The sequence below is a fragment of the Lissotriton vulgaris genome, chromosome 7 (genome assembly GCF_964263255.1).
Source record: "Lissotriton vulgaris chromosome 7, aLisVul1.2, whole genome shotgun sequence".
Lineage (NCBI taxonomy): Eukaryota > Metazoa > Chordata > Amphibia > Caudata > Salamandridae > Lissotriton > Lissotriton vulgaris.
This window is the reverse complement of record NC_141695.1, coordinates 154943611-154965849: the sequence shown is the minus strand read 5'-3', so window position 1 is coordinate 154965849 and position 22239 is coordinate 154943611. Positions and strand designations below refer to the sequence as shown.

At 41.7% G+C, this 22239-nt stretch overlaps 1 protein-coding gene across 1 annotated transcript in view; it reads left to right on the top strand.

The window, feature by feature from the left end:
- LOC147701040 (ly6/PLAUR domain-containing protein 5-like) overlaps nucleotides 1–10385 on the top strand; it is a 275228-nt gene extending 264843 nt beyond the window's left edge. The window contains exon 5 of the mRNA XM_086929842.1: nucleotides 9938–10385. Within this exon, the coding sequence (XP_086785968.1) occupies nucleotides 9938–10176 (239 nt within the window). The 3' untranslated portion in view covers nucleotides 10177–10385. The remainder of the gene's footprint in view (nucleotides 1–9937) is intronic.
- Nucleotides 10386–22239: the final 11854 nt, after the last annotated feature.

The following is a 22239-nucleotide window of genomic DNA, read 5'->3' as shown; positions in this document are numbered from 1 at the left end:
CTGCTAGTTTGACAATATATATGTCTACCCTAAAGAAGACCTGTAGATCCTTAAGGCAGGGGGCTATACATTAGTAAATGCTTCATGTACTGTTATATGTCCTAATAGTAAAACGTCTGAATTGCCATCTCACTGTGGAAAAGCTTGTAGCCCCATTTGCTAGTACGGAGTTACAGGCTGACATCTCAGCCCTGCTAACTTCTGAATGAAGCTACCAAAATGGGTACTTAAAGGTATGAAATAATTTGTAGCATTAAACCCAACTTGATGAGTAAGTGAAGATTAATGTTACCTCACTCTGGCAGGGAGTCACACAAAGTGTTGGCCCAAAAGGCGAGCTTCAAAGAAGGAGCCATATTTGGTAGGCAAATGGCGATCCCACTTGAGAAGGGCTACCCCTTTGGTCAGGTAGACAGGCTGAAATAGAGAGAGGAACCCAGTTGCAAAACTGTTTTTTTTCGTGGGTGTGTAGCCCACAGGTAGCCTCACCTCTAGTGTGGTATTCCAAGCTCCTAACAGCCAAGGAAGAGTTCCGACATCTTGAGAGTGGGCAGAATACTGCACTCTGTGAATGCTAGATGTCACAAACAGCTGAACGTCATCACAGGATCGGAGGGATCCTGGTAGATCATTAACTAGTGACGCATCATCACCCCGGCGAAATTTGTGAGCTTAAATATGGCATCCTGAACCTCGGATCACATCTGGACAGGAGAAAGGACGGAAGACTGCCCTGCTGACCCCTAGACCTAGCAAGACAGACTTAACCAATTAGTGGATCACACCTACTGCTCCTTGGGCTAGTGAAAAGACAAATGTGCCTGTGGTACCAGGCTCAGAGCCCCAGACAAAAACAGAGAACTTCAAGGGCCAGTAGACAGACCCCCCTGTTCCAGCACCAGTGCCATGAAAGCTGAAGTAGCCCATTCTAGCTAGTTAGTAGCCATCTACAAGGGATCGCTGGGGGCCGCTGATCTGCAGCCAAGAAGACCTTCCCTCAACATGCTGTAGTTGCACCTGTGTCTGGTGGATCCGGGAGAGTTGTCAGAGTGTGGAATGATCACCAAAGATGGACACTAGCTCTCACCAAAGGTAGCAGCTGGACCTCTGAGACCAGAGATTGGTAGCCTTCTATTGACGCAAAGAGGAATTCGAGGGGCCCAACTCCTGTGGCCAAAGTGCCTCACCTTACACGTGGACTGATGAATCCCTGCAAGAAGAACCCCATTGATCGCACAGCACCCAGAGCATCTTTCAGCACCTTGCATCTCCATCATCACTACCACTTCAGTGAAGTCTATGCCAATTCTTGCATAACAAGTGGAACTAAACTCCAGAATGCTGTTGTGACCAGGTAACTGTCCAAAACCTATTCTCTGGTCCCTCAGACCTTCTTCCTGTCTGAGGCGGTTGCCCAAGCCAGGCCTTAGTAGTCAAAGACAACCGTTCCAAATTTTCAAAAGCTTTCAAACATTGTGATTGTTAGTGCTTGTTTGCTCTTTGAACTAAAAAGCTTTGATTTGAATTTTACTTAAAAAACTGTAACTCTAGAAACCTCTTGTGCATTTTACTCACCTTGATGTCTACAAATTCATAAAAATATTAGCACATTTTATGCCAGATTTCTTTCATGTTGTATGACTTCCTTATTTCATTGTTTGTTGCATCTAAATGCTTTGCTCTAGTTCCTTTGTTAAGCCTCGCTGCTCGAAGCCAAGGCCACCCAAAGTTGAGCTAGAGGTTGTACAAAGAAGCCTGATTGGTCTCAAGAGGGTTCTGAGAATGTATTACAAGATGAAGTTTCACAGTCTCAACATATAATACACCACAATCCTCACAACAAATATTTATTGTTTCCCAACTCACTAGTGCTATTTTTATCAACCTGAACGACTTAGTGGACCCGCTAGGATTTGAATATCCGACCATGGAGTCAAGCACAGATACCTGTAGAGAATGCAGTTGCCTAATGAGCCCCTAGACCCGAATACTTAGTCATCAGTTCCAGATATTCTCTTTTTATGCCTCTATTTTCTCCCTTTCCTGGTATGTACAACTTGATGCCAATCTGGTACTTTATAAATAAAGATATAAATTGCATATATACCAAAAATGATGGACATAAACAGTACTACCAATAGGAAGTGTTCCGTTTTATACAGTGTCCTTATTTAATTGGTCTTGAGGTTTGATCTTACATTACTAGTAACCAGTGTATCTCAGGGTGCTAGTAGGCGGTACTTCTTAGGGTGCTAGGGGTCAGTCAATCTCAGACTGCTGGTAACCGAAACATCCCGGAGTGTTAGTAGAAGGTACATCTCAGAGTGCTAGTAGCCGGAACCTCTGTGAGGGCTAGTAACCAGTATAACTGAGAGTGCTAGTAGCTTTTCCACCTCAGGGTGCTAGTAGCCAGTACTTATCAGGGTATTAGTAGTCTGTAAATCTCTGGGTACTGGCAGCAGTACATGTCAGTGTGCTAAGAGCCAGTTCATATCAGGGTGCTAGGAGCTAGTCTATCTCAGCGTTCTAGTATCCAGTACATCTCAGGGATGCTAGAAGTCAATACATCTCAGGGTGCTAGTAGCCAGAACATCTCAGAGTGCTAGTAGTGGTACATCTCAGGATGCTAGTAGCTGGTCCATCTCAGTGCACTAGCAGCCGGTATATCTCAGGATGCTAGTAGCCGATACATCTCAGAGTGCCAGTAGCTGGTACATCTCAGGGTGCTAGTAGTCGGTACATATCACAGTGCTAGTATCTGGTCCCTCTCATGATACTAGCTGTAGGTCTAACTCAGAGTGCTATTAGACGGTCCATCTCATGATACTAGTTGTAGGTCCATCTCAGAGTGCTAGTAGATGGTCCATCTCAGAGTGCTAGTAGATGGTCAATCTCTGAGAGCTAGTAGCTGGTCTGTCTCAGGTTGCTGGTAGCGGGTACATCTCAGAGAGCTGGTAGGTGGTGCATCTCTGGGTGCTATAGTTGGTACATCTGAGAGTGCTAGCAGCCAGTACATCTCAGAGTGCTAGTAGCTGGTGCATCTCAGGGTGCTAGTTGCCGGTACATCTCAGAGTGCTAGTAGTCTGTCCATCTCAGGGTGCTACCAGCGGCTACATCTCAGGGTGCTTGTAGCCGGTACATCTCAGGGTGCTAGTAGTCGATACATCTCAGGATGATAGTAACTGGTACATCTCAGGGTGCTAGCAGTTGGTACACTCAGGGTGCTAGCAGTCTGTACATCTCAGGGTGCTAGTAATCGGTACATCTTAGGATGAAATCAGTTGGTACACCTGAGGGTGCTAGCAGCTGGTACATCTCAGGTTGCTAGTAGCCAGTACGTCTCAGAGTGGTAGTAGCAGGTACATATCAGAGTGCTTGTAGCTATCCACGGGGAGGAGCAGGAGACACTTGAGACCATATCACAGGTCTCGCACTCTAAGAGCAACCTTACAGCCCGTCTAAATGTCACCTTTCAACTAGCGGCTACTCGCCCTCCAGCCCACAGATTCTGTCAGGCACTTGGGGGCCACATCGTCTACACCAATTCCTCAGCACCCTCCGTGCAAGTGCAATCACGCTCTGGACCATTGAAGTTCAATGATCATTCTTTGTATGCCCTGACGAAATTCCCAAGGCACGAAAGGGAATGAAACGCGTTGGCTGTGCCAGTGTATTTAAAAAAATAAGGAAAATAAAGAACACATTAAAGAAAGAACGGAAGAGTCACGAAATCTATGAACTTTTTGTACTATTGACTTCATTGAGTGCACCTCTCAAATTTTCTTGTATAATTACATATCACAGTGCTTGTAGCTGGTCCATCTCAGAGAGCTAGTAGCTGTTCCATCTCAAGGTGCTAGTAGCTGGTTTATCTTGGGATGCTTGTAGCCGGTACATCTCAGGAGGCAAGTAGATGGTCTATCTCAGGGTGGGTGTAGCCAGTCCATATGAGGGTGCTAGTAGGCGATACATCTCAGGGTGCTAGTAGCCGATACATCTCACGGTGCTTGTAGCTGGTACATCGCAGGGTTCAAGTAGCTGGTACATCTAGTTGTGCTAGTAGTTGGTACATCTGAGGGTGCTAGCGGCCGGTACATCTCAGGGTGCTAATAGCAAGAACATCTCAGGGTGCTAATAGCAAGAACATCTCAGGGTGCTAGCAGCCGGTCCATCACAAGGTGCTAGAAGCCAGTACATCTCAGGGTGCTAGAAGCTGATCTGTCTCAGAGAGCCAGTAGAGGGCCCATCTCAGGGTGCAAGTAGCTGGTACATCTCAGGGTGCTAGTTGTCAGTACATTTCAGGGTGCTAGTAGCTAATACATCTGTGGGTGCTAGTAGGTGGTACATCTGAGAGTGCTTGAAGCCAGTAAATCTCAGAGTGCTAGTAGCCAGTCCATCTCAGTGCACTAGCAGCCGGTACATCCCAGAGTGCAAGTAGCTTGTACATCTCAGAGTGCTAGTAGATGCTCTATCTCAGGGTGCTTGAAGCTAGTACATCTCAGGGTGCTAGTAGTTGGTACATATTAGAGTGCTAGTATCTGGTCCATCTCGTGGTACTCGTTGTAGTTCCATCTCAGAGTGATAGTAGACAGTCCATCTCAGGGTGCTAGTAGCTGGTCCGTCTGGTAGCGGGTAGATCTCAGTGTGCTGGCAGCCGGTACATCTCAGGGTGCTAGGTGTCAGTTCCTTTCAGAGAGCTAGTAGCTGGTACATCTCTGGGTGCTAGTAGTTGGTACATCTGAGAGTGCTAGCAGCCAGTACATCTGAGAGTGCTAGTAGCTGCTACATCTCAGGGTGCTATTTGCCGGTACATCTCAGGGTGCTAGCAGCGGCTACATCTCAGGGTGCTTGTTGCTGGTACATCTCAGGGTGCTAGCAGTCAGGACATCTCAGGGTGATAGCAGTGGGCACATTTCTTGGTGCTAGTCATCAGTTCATCTTAGGATGATAGTAGCCAGTACATATCAGAGTGCTTGTAGCTGGTCAATCTCAGAGAGCTAGTATCTGTTCCATCTAAAGGTGCTAGTAGCTAGTAAATCTCAGGGTGCTCGTAGCCAGTACATCTCAGGGGGCTAGTAGATGGTCCATCTCATGAGGGGTGTAGCTAGTCCATATCAGAGTGCTAGTAGCCGATACATCTAAGGGTGCAAGAAGCCAGTTCATCCCAGGGTGCTAGTAGCCGATACATCTAAGGGTGCTTGTGGTCGGTACATCTCAGGGTGCTAATACCCAGTACATCTCAGGGTGCTAGCAGCCTGTGCATCTCAGGGTGCTAGTAGCCAGTACATCTCATTGTGCTAATAGCAGGGTGATAGTTGTCCGTACATCTCAGGGTGCTAGTAGCTGGTCCATCTCAGAGTGCCAGTAGATGGTCCATCTCAGGGTGCTAGTAGCCAACACATCTCAAGGTGCTAGTAGCTGGTACATCTCAAGGTGCTAGTAGCTGGTACATCTCAGGGTGCTAGTTGTCAGTACATTTCAGGGTGCTAGTAGATAGTACATCTCTGGGTGCTAGTAGTTGGTACATCTCAGAGTGCTAGTAGCTGGTACATATCAGGGTGCTATTTGCCAGTACATCTCAGGGTGCTAGTAGACAGTCCATCTCAGGGTACTAGTATTCGATACACCTCAGGGTGATAGTAGCTGGTACATCTCAGGGTGCTAGCAGTCGGTACATCTCAGGGTGCTAGCAGTCGGTACATCTCAGGTGCTAGTAGTCAGTATATCTTGGGATGACAGCAGTTCTTAAACTAGAGGGTGCTAGCAGCTGGTACATCTCAGGATGCTAGTAGCCGATACGTCTCAGAGTGATAGTAGCCTGTAAAAATCAGAGTGCTTGTATCTGGTCCATCTCAGGGTGCTAGTAGCTGGTACATCTCAGGGTGCTCATAGCCGGTACATCGCAGGGGGCTAGTAGATGGTCCATCTCAGGGTGGGTGTAGCAAGCCCAGATCAGGGTGCTAGTTGCCGATACATCTAAGGGTGTTAGTAGCCGGTACATCTAAGGGTGCTAGTAGCCAGTACATCTCAGGCTGCTAGTAGCCAATACATCTCAGGGTGCTTGTAGCCGGTACATCCCATTTTCTAATAGCCAGTATATCTCAGGGTGCTAGCAGCCGGTACATTTTAGGGTGCTAGCAGTCGGTACATCTCAGAGTGCTAGTAGCTGGTCCGTCTCAGGGTGCTAGTAGCCAACACATCTCAGGGTGCTAGTAGCTGGTACATCTCAGGGTGGTAGTTGTCAGTACATTTCAGGGAGCTAGTAGCTTGTACATCACTGGGTGCTATTAGTTGGTACATCTGAAAGTGCTAGCAGCCAGTACAGCTCAGAGTGCTAGTAGACAACACATCTCAGGGTTCTAATAGCTGGTACATCTTAGAGTGCTATTTGCCGGTACATCTCAGGGTGCTAGTAGCCGGTACATCTCAGGGTGCTAGTAGTCGGTACATCTCAGGGTGCTAGTAGTCGTTACATCTCAGGATGATAGTAGCTGGTTGTAGTGAATGAAATGATGAATGGTCAGGTAGTTTCTTGAAGCTCTTTATTTCAAGTAAGATGAACAGGAGGAAACCCCACCAGGAACAGGATGGTCACTGCTCAGCCCTCTCTCTTCAACTGTCATTCCACATCCACACCAGGCACACTAACATTCTACTCACTCTGTCATCCAGCATTCAACATTCCACACAGACATCACATTCATACTGGCTGAGCAGCAGGCAAGGAGATAAGACAAGGCACAACATATCCCCTTTTCTTCAATGGAAATAACACAATAATATAATACATAGCAATTTAAAAGGAAGCAAAAGATAAAACTTGCAATATATATGTATTTACAAAATAAGACCAGAAAATCACAGATAAGAGAAAGGAAGACTGAGTAAAAGATAAGCAGCAAGGAAAGAGTGCAAAAGAGAAACTGAGAAAATAGACTAAGCAAATATAGCTAAACACATCCCCTTCCGTTGGGAACATTAAAATTGTAAAATGCAATAATACCAAAATGTATAGAACAACCACTGCAGAGTAGGCACAGCACAATAAAAGTGAGTACGGATAAAAAAAAGTAAAGCTGATGCTAACAGTACAAAGATTACGTAGGGTAAAAACAGTAGAAAGGGCGCGCACACACCCCGCACTGAATATGTATAGAGACCAGCTCTGAACAACCCTAAGGAAAATAATCTCTAATCTTAAAGTACCAGCAAATACAAGAAGCACCCAATCATGAACCTAAATCTGCACCACTAAATATGTACCATGTAAGTAACAACAATTAATTAAATCATAAAGGTAAAACAGACTTACTGCTGTATAAAGCATTGAAAGTAACACAGACTTACTTAAATTGCTGTATGAAGCATTAAACGTAAAACAGACTTATTTGAATTGCTGTATAAGGCATTGAAAGTAATACATACTAGAATTACTGTATGAAGCATTAAACGTAATACGGACTTATTTAAATTACTGTATGAAGCATAAACGTAATACAGATTAATTTGAGTAGCTGTATAAATCATGAAAACAAGACAGTCTAACTTAAATATCAGTATAAATAATCATAAATGTAGAACAGCAGACTTACTAGATTGCTGTATGAATTATTTAAACATCACTGCAATCTTACTTACATAAATTGCTGAATGGATAACTTCACGTAAAGCAGACTTATATGAATTGCCGTATAAATAATTAAAACATTACAGTATTAGATATATAGCTGTATCAAATTACTAAAGCCTCACAGACTTATTTAAATTGCTGAAAACTTTAAAACATTACATATAAGTAGTTATAAATATGAGCTCCATGTATAAATGTGAGCTCCATGAAACATGGACATTCAAGGAATGAATACAAGTTGAGTACCAACTTAATCCAGAAAATGGCAGCATTGCACAGCACAGTGAAAGTAAGATTACACACTCGTGAGGAAAAGGGCTCCGAAAATTCTTGCAAGTAAAATTGGCCCATAACTTGATGTTGGATCGACAGGATTCCAATGAGGATTGAAGACAAGCTTACTTTACTGAATCCGAATTGCAGCTGCACTGTAACAGTGAACAAACGTCAAATGATGAAGCACAAAGAAACTCCCAACAGCGCACATGTTGTCATGCAAAAAGAATAAAAGTGCTTGTGAGTCCCTTCCGTTTTTTTAGAAAGGAAACTTTATTAATAACAGCATGCACTGCCAATATTAATATAGCGGCACGCTGTGTCACGGCTTGCCGAGGACCTCTGACCTCTGAACTAGACCTCTTCCTCACGCACGTTGAGATGACGTGCTGACATGTCCAAGAAGAATCACTGGCTCGTATCCCTGATGACGCATGGAGCACAAACGCTGACTCCCAAAGAAAGTTCTACAGCGTCATCAGAATCAATTGGAGACTGCACAGTAAATAGCTCCAAAGTAACGGACTTTCCCAAGGATAAATAGAGATCAGTTGAACACTCAGACGAGCCAGGTTAGGTGAACGAGCCTTTTTAATTCACAGCTGGTACGTGGTAATGCTGGAAATAACCACTTTTACCAATGAATAGCAACTTAGTCTGATGTCTAAAAAGTATGTTTTAACACACGGAGATGTCAGTGTGCAAAGAGCAAGGCAGTTGGCAGTTGGAGTAAAGTAAGATCACTCATCTATTGTTACCAAATTAACTTCAGACTTCCACACGATTGAATTATTAATGGAAATCACCCGTTTTTTCAATAGGAATGACTCGTTTTTCCTCTTTGCAGCAAACTGTATTTTGGACACTTTTAAAATTTCTTCCTCTGAAACTTCTTGAAATCTGAATTTTAAATGAAAACCACTCGTTTTTCCCCTCTTCTTGGTAACAAGAAAGCGAGTGTCATAACAATAGTTGATTTTAAATAGTCTTTTCAAGTTTGCTCGTTAGGAATTTTGTAAACAGTACTTTAAATTTAAAGGTCAAACAAGTCTTATTGGGTTTGTGACCTTGAGCTAGATCTGGCACTTATGAGAGTTTAGGGCGACCGATTTCGGGGTCACTGGTGGGGTTTCGGAGTGCCAGGTAGCATAACAAAAGTTTAGAAATGTAAAAGTCCTTTACCTTAATTAAATTCTTCTCCTTAGATTTGTATTGCTTGAAGGTACCTTAATTCGCTTGTAAATAGTATGTTGCACGCTGTCAGTTCTCCAAACGTCGCCAAAATGTAGTGAATGAAATGATGAATGGTCAGGTAGTTTCTTGAAGCTCTTTATTTCAAGTAAGATGAACAGGAGGAAACCCCACCAGGAACAGGATGGTCACTGCTCAGCCCTCTCTCTTCAACTGTCATTCCACATCCACACCAGGCACACTAACATTCTACTCACTCTGTCATCCAGCATTCAACATTCCACACAGACATCACATTCATACTGGCTGAGCAGCAGGCAAGGAGATAAGACAAGGCACAACACTGGTGTATCTCAGGATGCTAGCAGTCGGTACATCTCAGGATGATAGTAGTCGGTACATTTGAGAATGACAGCAGTTGGTACACCTGAAGGTGCTAGCAGCTGGTTCATCTCAAGGTGCTAGTAGCCGGTACGTCTCAGAGGGATAGTAGCCTGTACATATCAGAGTGCTTGTAGCTGGTCCATCTCAGAGTGCTAGTAGCTGGTATATCTCAGGGTGCTCGTAGCTGGTACATCTCAGGGGGCTAGTAGCCGGTACATCTTAGGGTGCTAGTAGTCAGTACATCTCAGGTTGCTTGTAGTCTGTACATCTCAAGGTGCTAATAGCTGGTACACCTCAGGGTGCTATTAGTCAGTATATTTTAGGCTGCTAGTCTCCCTCTGGAAAAGGGAGGGCTACCCTGCCCAAACCCAAGGGTGCTTTACTGTATGTCAAATATATATGTTTCTGACCTAAATGAATATTGAAACTGGTTTCCTTTCTGCTCCATTTTAACAGGTAAAGAAAACAGAGTCATCTTACCCTACTTTATGAAGAAATGCGCCTTCTGGAGCTGCACTACGCGGTTCATGGGGGCCAGCGATTATGAGAATGTCAGCGAAAGCGGCTCTTGCTGTAGTAAGAATCTCTGCAATGGTTTGGTGCCAACAATAAAAGGAAAGAAAAATGGTGGCCTGCGCGCCACATATGTTTCCTCACTTATAGTGGCTGCCCTGGTGGCCATTATAAGTTTATAAAGGGCAGCTGAAAGCATTAAGTACTTAACCCAAAAATTGCATTATCATTCTCTTAAAGAAGATGAGCCATTTTTACTGTAAGCCGCATTTATACGTTTTATATATACCGTTGTAATTAAATTGGTTTGTACTGTAACTTTACCTAATACAGAGGCACAGCTTTGGCATAGTATGGGTCTCCCTATCCATAAACATTGAAATCAAGCGTGTATCTAAGTTCATCTGGTTTTTTGATTTGATCATGATGGCTTATCTGAAAAGCAGAGCAGTGCATTTGCACCTACAAAAGATGATTCAGATACCTAATACGTAATTTCCCATTGTTCCCTAGGTTTTAAAGCCCTTTAATTTTGACTCATGATTTGTACCTATGAACCTACAGAACAGTTCCCATAAGAATCATTAGTGGGTAAAGTGCAGGCTTCCACTAGCAATGGAGGGAAGGCTGGTGGACCGCATGGGCATGACATGGCTGTCATATCTGAAATGAGTGAGTGTGTGACTGATCAAGTAGATGGGTGGGCGTGTCTGAAGTCTATCAATTGAGAGTATCCTGCAAGAAGCAGTTAGTTTTTGAGAGTTAGCAGAAAGAAGATTGAGAGGAGGAAGCCTGTAAGGCATTTAGTGGCATATGAGCAAGAAACTCGTTAAAATTATCGCTGTTTTAGCGGCAGGAAACTGCTGCTAAAACGGTGATAATTGGCTTGCTAATATGTGTTCTAGAATTCCACTAGAAGCCCAGGTTAGATGTGCAGGACATCTAACCTGGGCTTCTATTAGAATTCTATAACGCATATTAGCAAGCCCATTATCACTGTTTTAGAGGCAATTTCCTGACGCTAAAGGTGCGATCATTTTAACGAGGTTCTTGCTAATATGCCCCTACGTTTTTTGCAGCTGTTGGGGTACACTCAAGCAGCAGATCATGTCTGTGATTAGTAGACCTGCCATAATTATCTTGATTTTTCTTCCCCTTTATGACCTGCCATACCTTCCATGAATGACTTGGACTAATAGATGAGTCAAAAGCGAATACATATGGTAAAATCAATTGCACATACTTTTCATATTGTTCTGTTCTTGCAAATATTACTTTCAAGCTTGCATGAATATATTTGTGGTATTGAATCATTGTAGTTAATCATTTCATGTTTAATAATTGTTATGAAATCATAGCATTTCTACAACGTTGATAATTACCTGTTACATGTTGTTGTCCTTTTAAAATAACATCCTGCTTCCAAACAAAGGGCTGTACATCCCTTATAGTTAGCATGGAACCAGGAGAGCCAGTATGCCTTGGGACTTCAAGGGGAAACCACTAGAAGCTATAAATACTGTACCTCAGATGTCAACTTTTCTGTACATTTCCAGGCCTGTGGATAGTCTGTTAGGGAGCAGGACTGCTGTGCTTCTGAAAGACTGGCACTCATCTGGACTGCACTTTGCTGGACTACTGCCTTGCGGTGCTGTTGCCTTGATGTGTTGACCTACTGCCTCCTGCCCCTCTGCCTGGGTGAGAAGGACTGAACGTACATCTCTTGAACCCCGAATCCCAGAGTGACTCCAAGTGCTTGTTGACTGGCCTCCTGACTTGAGTCCCTGGGACAGAAAGCTTCAGCAACCTTGTACCTACGCATGAGCTCAGCCATCTGTGTGTCTAGCAAGCCAAGTTGTACCACCCTAGTCCTTGGAAGTGGGCCAGTGGTGCTCTACCATACTCTGATGATTAAGCAGAACAGACGCATCTCTTCTGCTGCATTTTGCAACCATGAGCAGAACTGACACACCGCTGCTGCTGTGTGGATCGAAACTGCAATAAAGACCCACATCGGATTGCAGCTGATCACTTTCTTTGAACAGCTACTGCACAATGCATCCTTGGTGCAGGCCCTCGCATCCCTCATCAATGGCAGCCTATGTGATGATGTCGGAGTCTGCACCGCAGCTTCGCAGCTCCTTGGAACTTTATGCATCCCCAACTCCAGTCTTTGCATCACAACCCCTTGTAGGCAGCATCTTCAATGCCGAAGCAGCTAGACCTCGCACCACAGCCTTGCCACATCTCAGAAACAATGCATCGCATCGGCTGGGTGACATATCTTCAACTCAGATCCTCGCAATGCTCCTTCAGCCAGTCTAACTGAGTCCCTGTAGCCTGCCCCCGCTCCATCTGGTTCAGACTGACCTCGTGATTTTGTCCTGGTCTAGCATGACCAGATATCAACAGTTGTCTCTTTATGCCGTTTGGCATTTCTTTTATTAAAATCTTTAAAACTGGATATCTCCAGTTCTACTGATTGGATTTCTGTTGTTTTGGTTTTGTTTTATTTATTAAAGATTATTTTCTCCCTTCTCAATATACCTACTCTCTTCCCAAAAGCAACTTTGATTTATAAATATCGGTCAGCCCCAAATCCTGAGCACCTTATAAATAAATTGGAACTTGCTTGGGAGGCTGATTTGGGAAGTGTTTGGAGCAGTGGTCTCTAAGACGGGATTTGGACGAGATCATTATTAATCTCTAGATCTGCATCCACTACTCAAACCTTGTTCTTTTTATATCACAGATTATATTACACGTCGGTTTCTATTGCCACTTTTTCAAGCACAAATAAATAAATGTGTTGGTCTTGTGGCCATTCTTTTGCAGATTTGTTGCATCTTCTTTTTATTTGCCCCCTGTGGCCTTCTTTTGGAAAACTGTTTGGTCCCATATTTTGCTTATTTTCAGTTTACAATGCCCCTTGTCCAAAGTATTACTTTTTCTCTGTAGTTTATTTAATACTTTGGTATTCATTTCTTGCAAACATGGTTTATTTTACCTTATGTTAGCCTTTCAACAAATTACATTGTCTTTATCATAAATTAAATGCTGCAATTGCTTCTTCTTGTAAACGGCTGCTGTTAACTTCTTATTTGAATAAGGTTGTAAAATGACCAGAGCTTCGTAATCGTTCCAAAAATTGTAAATCTTCATGAATTGTTCTATCACTGCTCTCTTTTTTTATTAGTTTTTGCCAGCATATTTGTTTTCTAGGTATTTCAACCATTGAAGTAAGTTTCTATTATTATGCAATGTCATTTGATCCTCAGTTGTTTGATGTATATTTTATTTTTCTTTCTATTCTTTCCTTCCCATAATTCTAATAAAAAATGTCTTTTCTGCTGCATTCTTACTATTCTCACCAATTGTTTTTTATTCTTTGCAATATGTATTGCTAATAAAGCTTATTTAACACAAAAAAATTACCCTATCTTCTAACTCTGTTGTGGGCTAATTTTGAGGTGTGCTATCACTGTCTTGCTGTTTGAAGTGTTGCATAAATATTTTACATATCACCTCTACGTTAAGCCTGACTGGCCTGGCTTGAGGGTTGAGTGCAGGTTAACTTAGGGTTTGTGTGTGGCTTCACCTGGACAAGAACTGTGGTTGTTGCCTCAGAAGGCTTTCACCCCCCTCAGCCAGTAACCCAATTTCTTACAACGATAGCTGTGATTTTCTCATTACTTCACCGGCAGAACAAGGTAGAATAATACATACAGAGCAATTCTTAACACCTATTATATCCACATAGATATTTGTATAAATATTGCCACTAAATCCATTAACGATCCTCTCCCTATGTATCGATGTATTAAATCCAACAGAATGACATACTTTTATGAGTCATATCTCACTGGAGAAATGAGACACAACACTAAACCTACTCAGAATACTAATAACACTACAGATATAATCATGCTAGTGTAATCATACTGGTAATTTTACAGCACCTGCTGTATGCCATCTTCCATTAGGATAAAAAAACACAAATGAAAACCTAAATCTGGATTCAAAAGGATTAGTCTTCAAGAAAAACCTTTTTCTTTTTAAGTAATATCAAGTCTTCCTATCTTTTTTATTTCCATCAAGTCCAAAACATTATTCTAAAAAATTTCAAATCATTTAGTTTACAGTTTAGGGTGTTTTTCTCTACTTCACGATCACTCCTAATAGAAGATTGTTAACAATTTACTGAAGTCCAGGTCTCTCTATCTTCGTCTTCAAGACACAGATGCAAAATACACCAATTCAGGTGGTATGCCCTTTCAGTTAAAAATCCTCTTCTCTTGCTGGTCTTTAAGCAACTAGCAACTCCATGATGGTTATGAACTGGAGCATGCTTAATAGGCAGCCTTCAATGCTCCATGATGGTTTCTCAAACAAGAACCATCCACAATCAAAATCAGATCAGCTCATCAAAAGGAACTTCTCTTATGTCTGGTCTTGATTTGGGACATAAGTCTGACTACCACATAGTCGTGCTTATCTTAAGCACTCTCTTCCTTGTCCTCTTTGAGTTCAGGCAGCAGTATTGCAGGGCTCCAAAAATTACATCTCCTCACAGAAAATATTTCAGCTATCTATTTGACTTGTCCGTAGCTAGTCAGGCAACTGTTTAATATATGCTAATGGGTCAGCAAAATCGTAACTGAATGTGGAACAAACACAATTAACATGTCCCATCACAGCTCCTTCACTTTTTTCTATTAGAGTGCAAACAGCTGCTACCAATTTCAAACAATCAGGAAGGGCAACAGCTACTCGATCCAAAACAGCTGACAAGTAGGATATTGGCCTCAATTCCACTATAATTCTGGGAAAGTATGGAAAGTGCACACCACCTATATTATGATAATAAAGGTAGAACTCTGTATCATAACCTGGCATTCTGAGGGCAGTTGTATTGCAAACTTTTTCTCTTGATTTTCGGAAGGCCTCTAAATATTTGTCATCAAATTGTACTGGTCACTGATATTTCTGTGTGTAAGCCTTATTCAAGGCTTCACAATCAAAGAAAAGGTTGGAATCGACTGGCGACAGTAGCCAACAATTCCCAGTAACATCCATATCTCCTTTTACGTGGTTGGTGGATACATCTTCAGAATTGCAGAAATGTGTTCTTTTGGGATTTTTCCTTGCTCTTTTGTTAATGTTTCACAAGAAGAAAGAGGAATTTGCTATATTCGATATGCACATCAACATTTGCCTCTTTGTAATTCTAGAACATGTAATAATCGATGTACATTTGTTTTTGAGTGCAACCTTGATGTAAAGTGCTTTTCCTCTTCAAGCACTACCCATGTACAAACTGCCCCACAGCTGTGTTGCAGGTTGTTACATCCATATACGATACAAACACATCAATTGCACATCACAAAAAGTCTCTTTCAGTCATTTGCTGTAAGCACGTATAAACCCGATTTCTTTGTCCAAAGGAATCACGTAGTGTTTATCCAAAATCCAAGCTTTATTTCTTTTTAAGACACAGTTCTTGACAGCCGACGCACGTTTCGCCCCTATGGACTTTCTCAAGGCAAATCTTCGATTTTTACGATACTTTGTCTTCTAATACTAGAGTATAGTATGCTTCCTTTGAAGGGCATCCGCCCAATCACCAATATCCAATTCTAGTACCACTCTAAAAGAGGTTGTAGTTGTCCTCGTTTTCAATGTGGCGCCATGATAAGTTCCAACTTGAATTACAAACACCGTCTTCCACCGAAGTTACGTTCCAAACCAGGTAATGACCAAGATAAATAATTTCTTTCTTCAATGCTGCATCATTGTAGGGGAAACTGCAAGACCATTGACAGCTAAATGATTCAGAAGTGCAATATTATAAAGTATTCAATCTTCTTTTGCCTAAGATGCTACCAATAGGTCATACTGTACATGGAATGAAGTACATGACAACGGCAAACTTTCTAGATCTTTCTTTAGCATTGAACTAAAAATCGAAGGACTTTCAGTATAACCCTGTGGAATTCGACACTACACCAGGATGTTATTTTGGAATTGAAACACAAAGATATATTTGCTTTCCGCATGCAGAGGAATGGAGAAGAATGTGTGGCATAAGTCGATGACTGTATACCATTATACATCTGTTGGAATTGGATACAGAATTACTGCAGGATTTGCAGGCCTATAAAAACATACATATTTCACTAGACCTGCGGGTCTCGCAACCTGAATAATTTACTCAACCTAACTGTAATGTACTTGACCCATAAACTGGTCTCATTATGTCATTCAAGAAAAGCTAAAGGATATGGTTCAAAGGTTTCGTGATAGAGGATACCCTAAAAACACCATTGATGCAGCATTAAAAAGAAAACTAAATCAAGCATGAGAAGATCTACTGACTAGCAAAGACAAAAAGACTACTGAAAGGATTACATGCGTTAGCAAGTTTTCAAATGTAAGTTGCCAATTTAAAGCAATAATAAGACGACACTGGCAGATGCTCAAATCAGAAGTGGATTTCAAAGGAATTTTCGCACAAGACCCGTTATTCGCCTTCACCAGAGGGAAAAACTTGGGAGAAATGCTGACACACCGCACTGAAAGTAAGCCAATGATAAAATATCGAGGAACAGCTCCATGCATGAATTGCAGTAGATGTCATAGCATAATGAAGGGGAATTCAATAACCCATCCTATGAAAGGTCATACGATCCCATTAAAAGTCAATGGAACATGTGATACAATGAACATGGTATATCTGTTAAAATTCCCGTGTGGGTCAGTGTATGTTGGCCACACTGAGAGAAAATTGAAAACGCGATTAACAGAACATAAAAGTAATATTAGGAGGGAATCCGTGAAATCTACTGTAGGGACTCACTTCAAAGAGAAGCATCATCATATAAGTCAGTTGCGAGCATGCATACTTGAAACAGTGACTCATAAAGAAGGTCCCATCAACAAAAAGAACTTGCTTAAGCGTGAGAATTATTGGATTTACTATTTAAACAGTTTGAAACCGCATGGGTTAAATGATCGGACTGAATTTCTTTGCTACCTTTGAACTTGAGAACTGTCTATGACTGAATTTTGTATCCAGAATTTAACGAACTTGGTTTTGAGAATTATCTATGTATTTGATCATTCACATGAGAATCCGTGTTTGCATCAACTTAGGTTGAAGCTAATATAGCGCCTTCCGTGACGCTGGTGAGTAATTATGCGCTGTGTTGTTTTGTATACGTTGCTTTGTAACATTGTGTACGTTTTGTATCCATAAAGTTACACCACACTCGATAAAAAAGCACAATCGACATGAGAGGTAGCGCGCATGCGCAGATAATGGCATTACGTAAAAACAGGGCCAGTTCAGGCTTCCGTATCTGAAATTCCCGTGAAAAATGCGTAGGCGAAAGACATCCGAACAGAAGGTAAGGACCGGCAGGTCCGGGAAACGCTTGTTGCTTTATGCGCTTATGACCGCATTTAAACAACTGAACCGCGATGGGAGCCGAATGTATTGCAAGCCGAACAGCGGCATTGATTAATTACGTCATTACAAGCATAAACAGAGCTCGTGAAAAGCCGCACTGTGATTTTAAGCGCGTAACAACCCTCTTTCTATAGTCCGCTTGAAACCACCTTTAAATGTTCAATTGTAGCAATTTTAAATCACGAGCAGACAGTGTGTGGAATAGGTGAAACTTAACTCACATGATAAGGTCGTGCTAGATATCACGTTGTGTAAGATACTAACTCACACATTATAGATATGCAGCAACAGTTAATATGAATTGAACAGTATGAAAGATGCTTTATTTGTATGGTTTCAGGTTTCCCTGATGAAGGTGCATGGGGCACCGAAATGCATTGGAAAGTTTTAAGTTTGGTGAAAATGTTCGCACATAAACATGTGAAAAAAACATAAGAAATTTATTTGGAAAAGCGCAATAAAACCAAATTTGGAACCAAAGTTGAAATCATTTAAACAGAAATTTATGTACTACAATATACGTTTGAACATTGTTTGCTGAAGGTTCAGCGCCCACTTGTGCCCGGGGTGAGAGGATTATGGATTAATAGTCCTGCTACACTTGGAATTGTCTGACACTCACCAGGAGGAGGGAGATACCCTGGAGCACGGATTAAACTCACAAAGAAACAGGCTGTGCACATCCCACTACCCACAGTTTACTCATTATGTCATTGCAAGCAAATCATTTGTTCTGCAGAGCCAACGTTTCATTTATCACATATCAGAGCACCAGTACCAGTATGTAAACTCAACTTTCATTTTATACAAATAAACTATTTGTTTTGATTTAATAAATTAACTGTTTGCTGCATGCAAAATAAGAATATAGCCCACATGGGTTCACATTAACCCTCTTATTTGCCTCTTATTTCACTAATAGCATTGCCATCAGGGCAAGGGCAGGAATGTTTCTCACTTCTTTAAAAAGTCACTTTTAATAAATATATCACTGAAATACGAGGTGGTAGTGCACTGTCATTTACATAACCCATTTTCCCACTGAAGTGGTCAAAAATATTACCACGAACATGCAGTTTACTTATAAAACTATATAGGGTAAACACAATAATATGTGGAAATTGATTTTCAGCAACCAGATTTATCATTTGTACACCACCAAGTAAAGTGTTCTTATATGTTTTCATCCTATTAAAATATTTTTTTTCAACACGCAATTACAAACCGAGGGCTTTAATATCTTCTGAAATGTATTTTGAAATGTTTGTACAGTTCACTTTTTAGCTATTTAATTGTGTGTGACTAAAACATGACATCCTTTCATGTCACTTGTTCTGTAAGGCATGGTTTGTCAGACAGTTCACTTTACAAAATCCTTGAACTTTGCAGTCAGAGAAAGAAAAGTAATTGTAGATGTAAACTGACTTTTGACATCTGTCTCTGAAGATAGAATGAATGTGACAAGATAAAAAAGATTTAAATAAATCTTGACCAGTCTTACACGTGTGAGTAAGTAATCTTTATTGTTTAGTTAATTAAAACCATAACAATATTTCTGCGTATGTCAACTTTGATTTAAAACAGACGTTTAAAATTAATTCATCAACCGGATATATCACACAGTTATAAAAAATCTTCAATCGTCAGTACTCTCTAAAATCCTGTAAAATAGTGTCTAAAATATGCAAGACGATTGATACTTTTGGGACAGACATGCGTAAAACAATCAGATAACAGGTGGCAAAGTTATTAGTTTAGATTCCGGTAGGAATAGATTGTAAATTAAATATTGGAGTCCAAAGTGTCTCATGTAACTAGATTTACACAATCACAGACCCTGTGCGGGTCATATTTGTTTCCTGCCTGGAGTGTGAAGCAATAGGCTGAGCACAATTCTGTCATCAAGTTACGGCAGGCGTGGTTCCTTCAGAAAGTAGACCCTCCCTTAGGGGTTAGACTTCACAGCCTGATCGTGTATGTGAAGGAACTTAACCAGTTTGCAGTTCATCTGCGGGTCAGATGGATCAAGCCCTTTAATAAGACCGGACCTGCAGGACCGTATTCCTCTATTCTTAAAGGCTTCCCTTAATAAAGTGACACATGCTGGATAAAGTTTCTGACAGATACATATCAGGTGGATAAGATCTTCCTTTTGACTACCACACAGGAAACACATTTTTGAGCCAGTGTTTTTCAGCCTTGGAGCGTCTCAAATTGAGGGATACATTCCAAAGTGCAGTGCTATTAGCTGTTTTTTTAAGTGGACCGAAAAAGTTAGATCTAAGTAGACCGCCGGTTTGAGGACTTTATAGTTGTTGAGTACTTTCCAGGAATAAGATCTTTGGCTGAAAAATACTTTAGTCCAGTAATAGAGAAAGGAGTTTTCCGGCTTTGTTTAGTGCTAACTTAAATGTTTAAAAGGGCAGGTTTCGTTCCAAAAGTCCAGAGTGCAAGTGGATTTAAGTGTGTTGTGCAAAATGTCAGTGTATGTTGATTTCTTCCCTTTCTCGAGCTCTAACTGCAATGCTTCGTTAAGGCTAGAGTTCTCCAGATGCTGTTTTATGCATTACCAAACACATTTTCCAGAGACTTTCCTTCTAGCCAGATGTTATGCAGGTGGGCTGCCCTATTACTAATAAGCATTGTTTTTGTTTTTGTTGTTTTGATTTCTAACTTGTTTGCTGTTAGAAATTCTACAAGTTCAGCTATTAATCTAGTTAGACCAAAGTTGGTTAAATTGAGTAAAACAATGTCATCGGCATAGGCAAGGTGCAATAGCACTGAGGTGCCAAGATGTTCGAAATGGGAATTGTTTGTATTAAGATTTACTTGCAGATCAGATATGAAAAGATTAATTAAATGTGGGGCCAAAACACGCCCTGCTTCAGGCCCTTGTTTGTGTATAATTTTCTTGAGACTCCTGAGCAGTCCCCAAGTTTCACTCTTACCTATGTATCGGTGTAAAATAACAAGAATCCTTTTAGAATTCTTTCTGGAATGTTCCATGCTCGCAATTTATACCACAAACCTTTCTGGTCCACACTATTGAAAGTATCTTTTAGATCAATAAAACAGAGATGCAAACTCTGTTTTCCTTATATTTTGTCTGCATTTAGGGAGACGGATATTAGATAGGGTTCCTATTCCCTTTCTAAAGCCTGTCTGGTTTGTAGTAATCAGGTTGTGTTCATTAGACCAGTTGAACAGATCTTCCAGGATCAAGGATGCAAGGTATTTCGATTCAACATCCAGGGATGCTATCAGTCTGTAGTTGGAGAGATTTTTTCTTTCTCCCCCTTTGTATATTGGTGTTATAATAGATCCTTGCCAACTCTCAGGAATTTTGCTTAGGAACTCAACTTCAGCAAAAAGGTTCTCTAGTGGAGTCCTCCAGAAAGCTGGGTCATGTTTATAAAAGGCTTGTTGGACACTGTTGGGAGCTGGAGCACCATCTCTTTTGCTTTGGTTTATTATGCTTTTTATTGCATCCCCTGTGCAAGAGGAGTTGTTTATGTTGGATTCCCCTATTAGGCCAAAGATCTCATCTGTGGCTTTGGCATGGGTGGAAGGGGCACCAACACCTGCTTGCTGGGGAAGAGTTAGGTGTACCTGTGATGTATCTGTTGAGAAGTATGATACTGTATTCTAAATTTCTGGTTTATGTAGTTGGCCCATTCCTGTTCCTGCATGTTTGATGGTAAGATGTCTTTGGTCAATTCAATTGATTTATTGTTTGGCATACTGTATTTGAGTTGTGAAGTCTTGTGTTGTGTAATAGTTTGACGCAGAAATTGTACGCACATGTTCTTTTTTTCTCCCATAGCTTCTTTTTTATAAAGTTTTCTCTGCTGCCAAAATGCTTTCCGTGTAGCATCTTTATTATTATTTGTTTGTAATTTCCTCAATGTTTTATTTAGGTCTCTTCCCAAGTTTTGTACGTCACTTTTCAATCATTTATATGGGTTGGAGCATGATACCTTCTGCCAAGGCTTTATCCTTACGGTTGGTAGATCAATCTGAAATTGAGACCATGTTTGTATCGGTTGGTGTTCACTAGTACAGACTCAGCGAGTTGCATTTTCATTGTTGTAAAGTGCTGCTGATTGATTCTGCTTGACCAGGTGAGTCATTTTAGGTTGCCATCCTGTGATGTAGTGGCTTGAAATCTTGAAAAGTTCAACTTAAAGACAAGGGGCCCCATTAGAATGGTGGGCGGATTCTGTCCGCCTAATATCCTGTAATGAAATGGGACCGCCCGCCATAAGAGCGGGGGTACCGAGGGGGCCATTAGGATGCACCCGCCACAGTGTCAGTGACATTGTGGCAGGCGGTGCACTTAGCCCATAGGCATCCCCCATGTGCACCCCCACCCCCCAGAGTCCCTGGGGGCCCGCAACGGGCCCCCAATGGCAGAAACGGCCTGCCTGTCTGTGGTGGTGTTGCCGCCACGGAAAGGCACATCCCGCACACGTGCTAATTTGTGCCACCATGTTAGCTGCTTTTCTGCGCGGTCGACTCTGCGACCGGGCGGAAAACTGGCGGACGGTCTTTACGTCCCCCGGGGTCCCCCCGCCATGGTACTCTGGCGGGAGGAATTTGGGAGCCGGCGGTGGTTTTTAGCAGGTGGATCGCCACCGCCATACGGTTGGTGGCTATCCGCCCGCTATATAAATGAAATGAGCCCCAAAGTGTTGAAAAGAATGGTGGCTCGGTGTGTGTATTCAATTTAGAAATGAGCATGGAATGGCATTACTGGTAGCATTACTATTGTGTAATC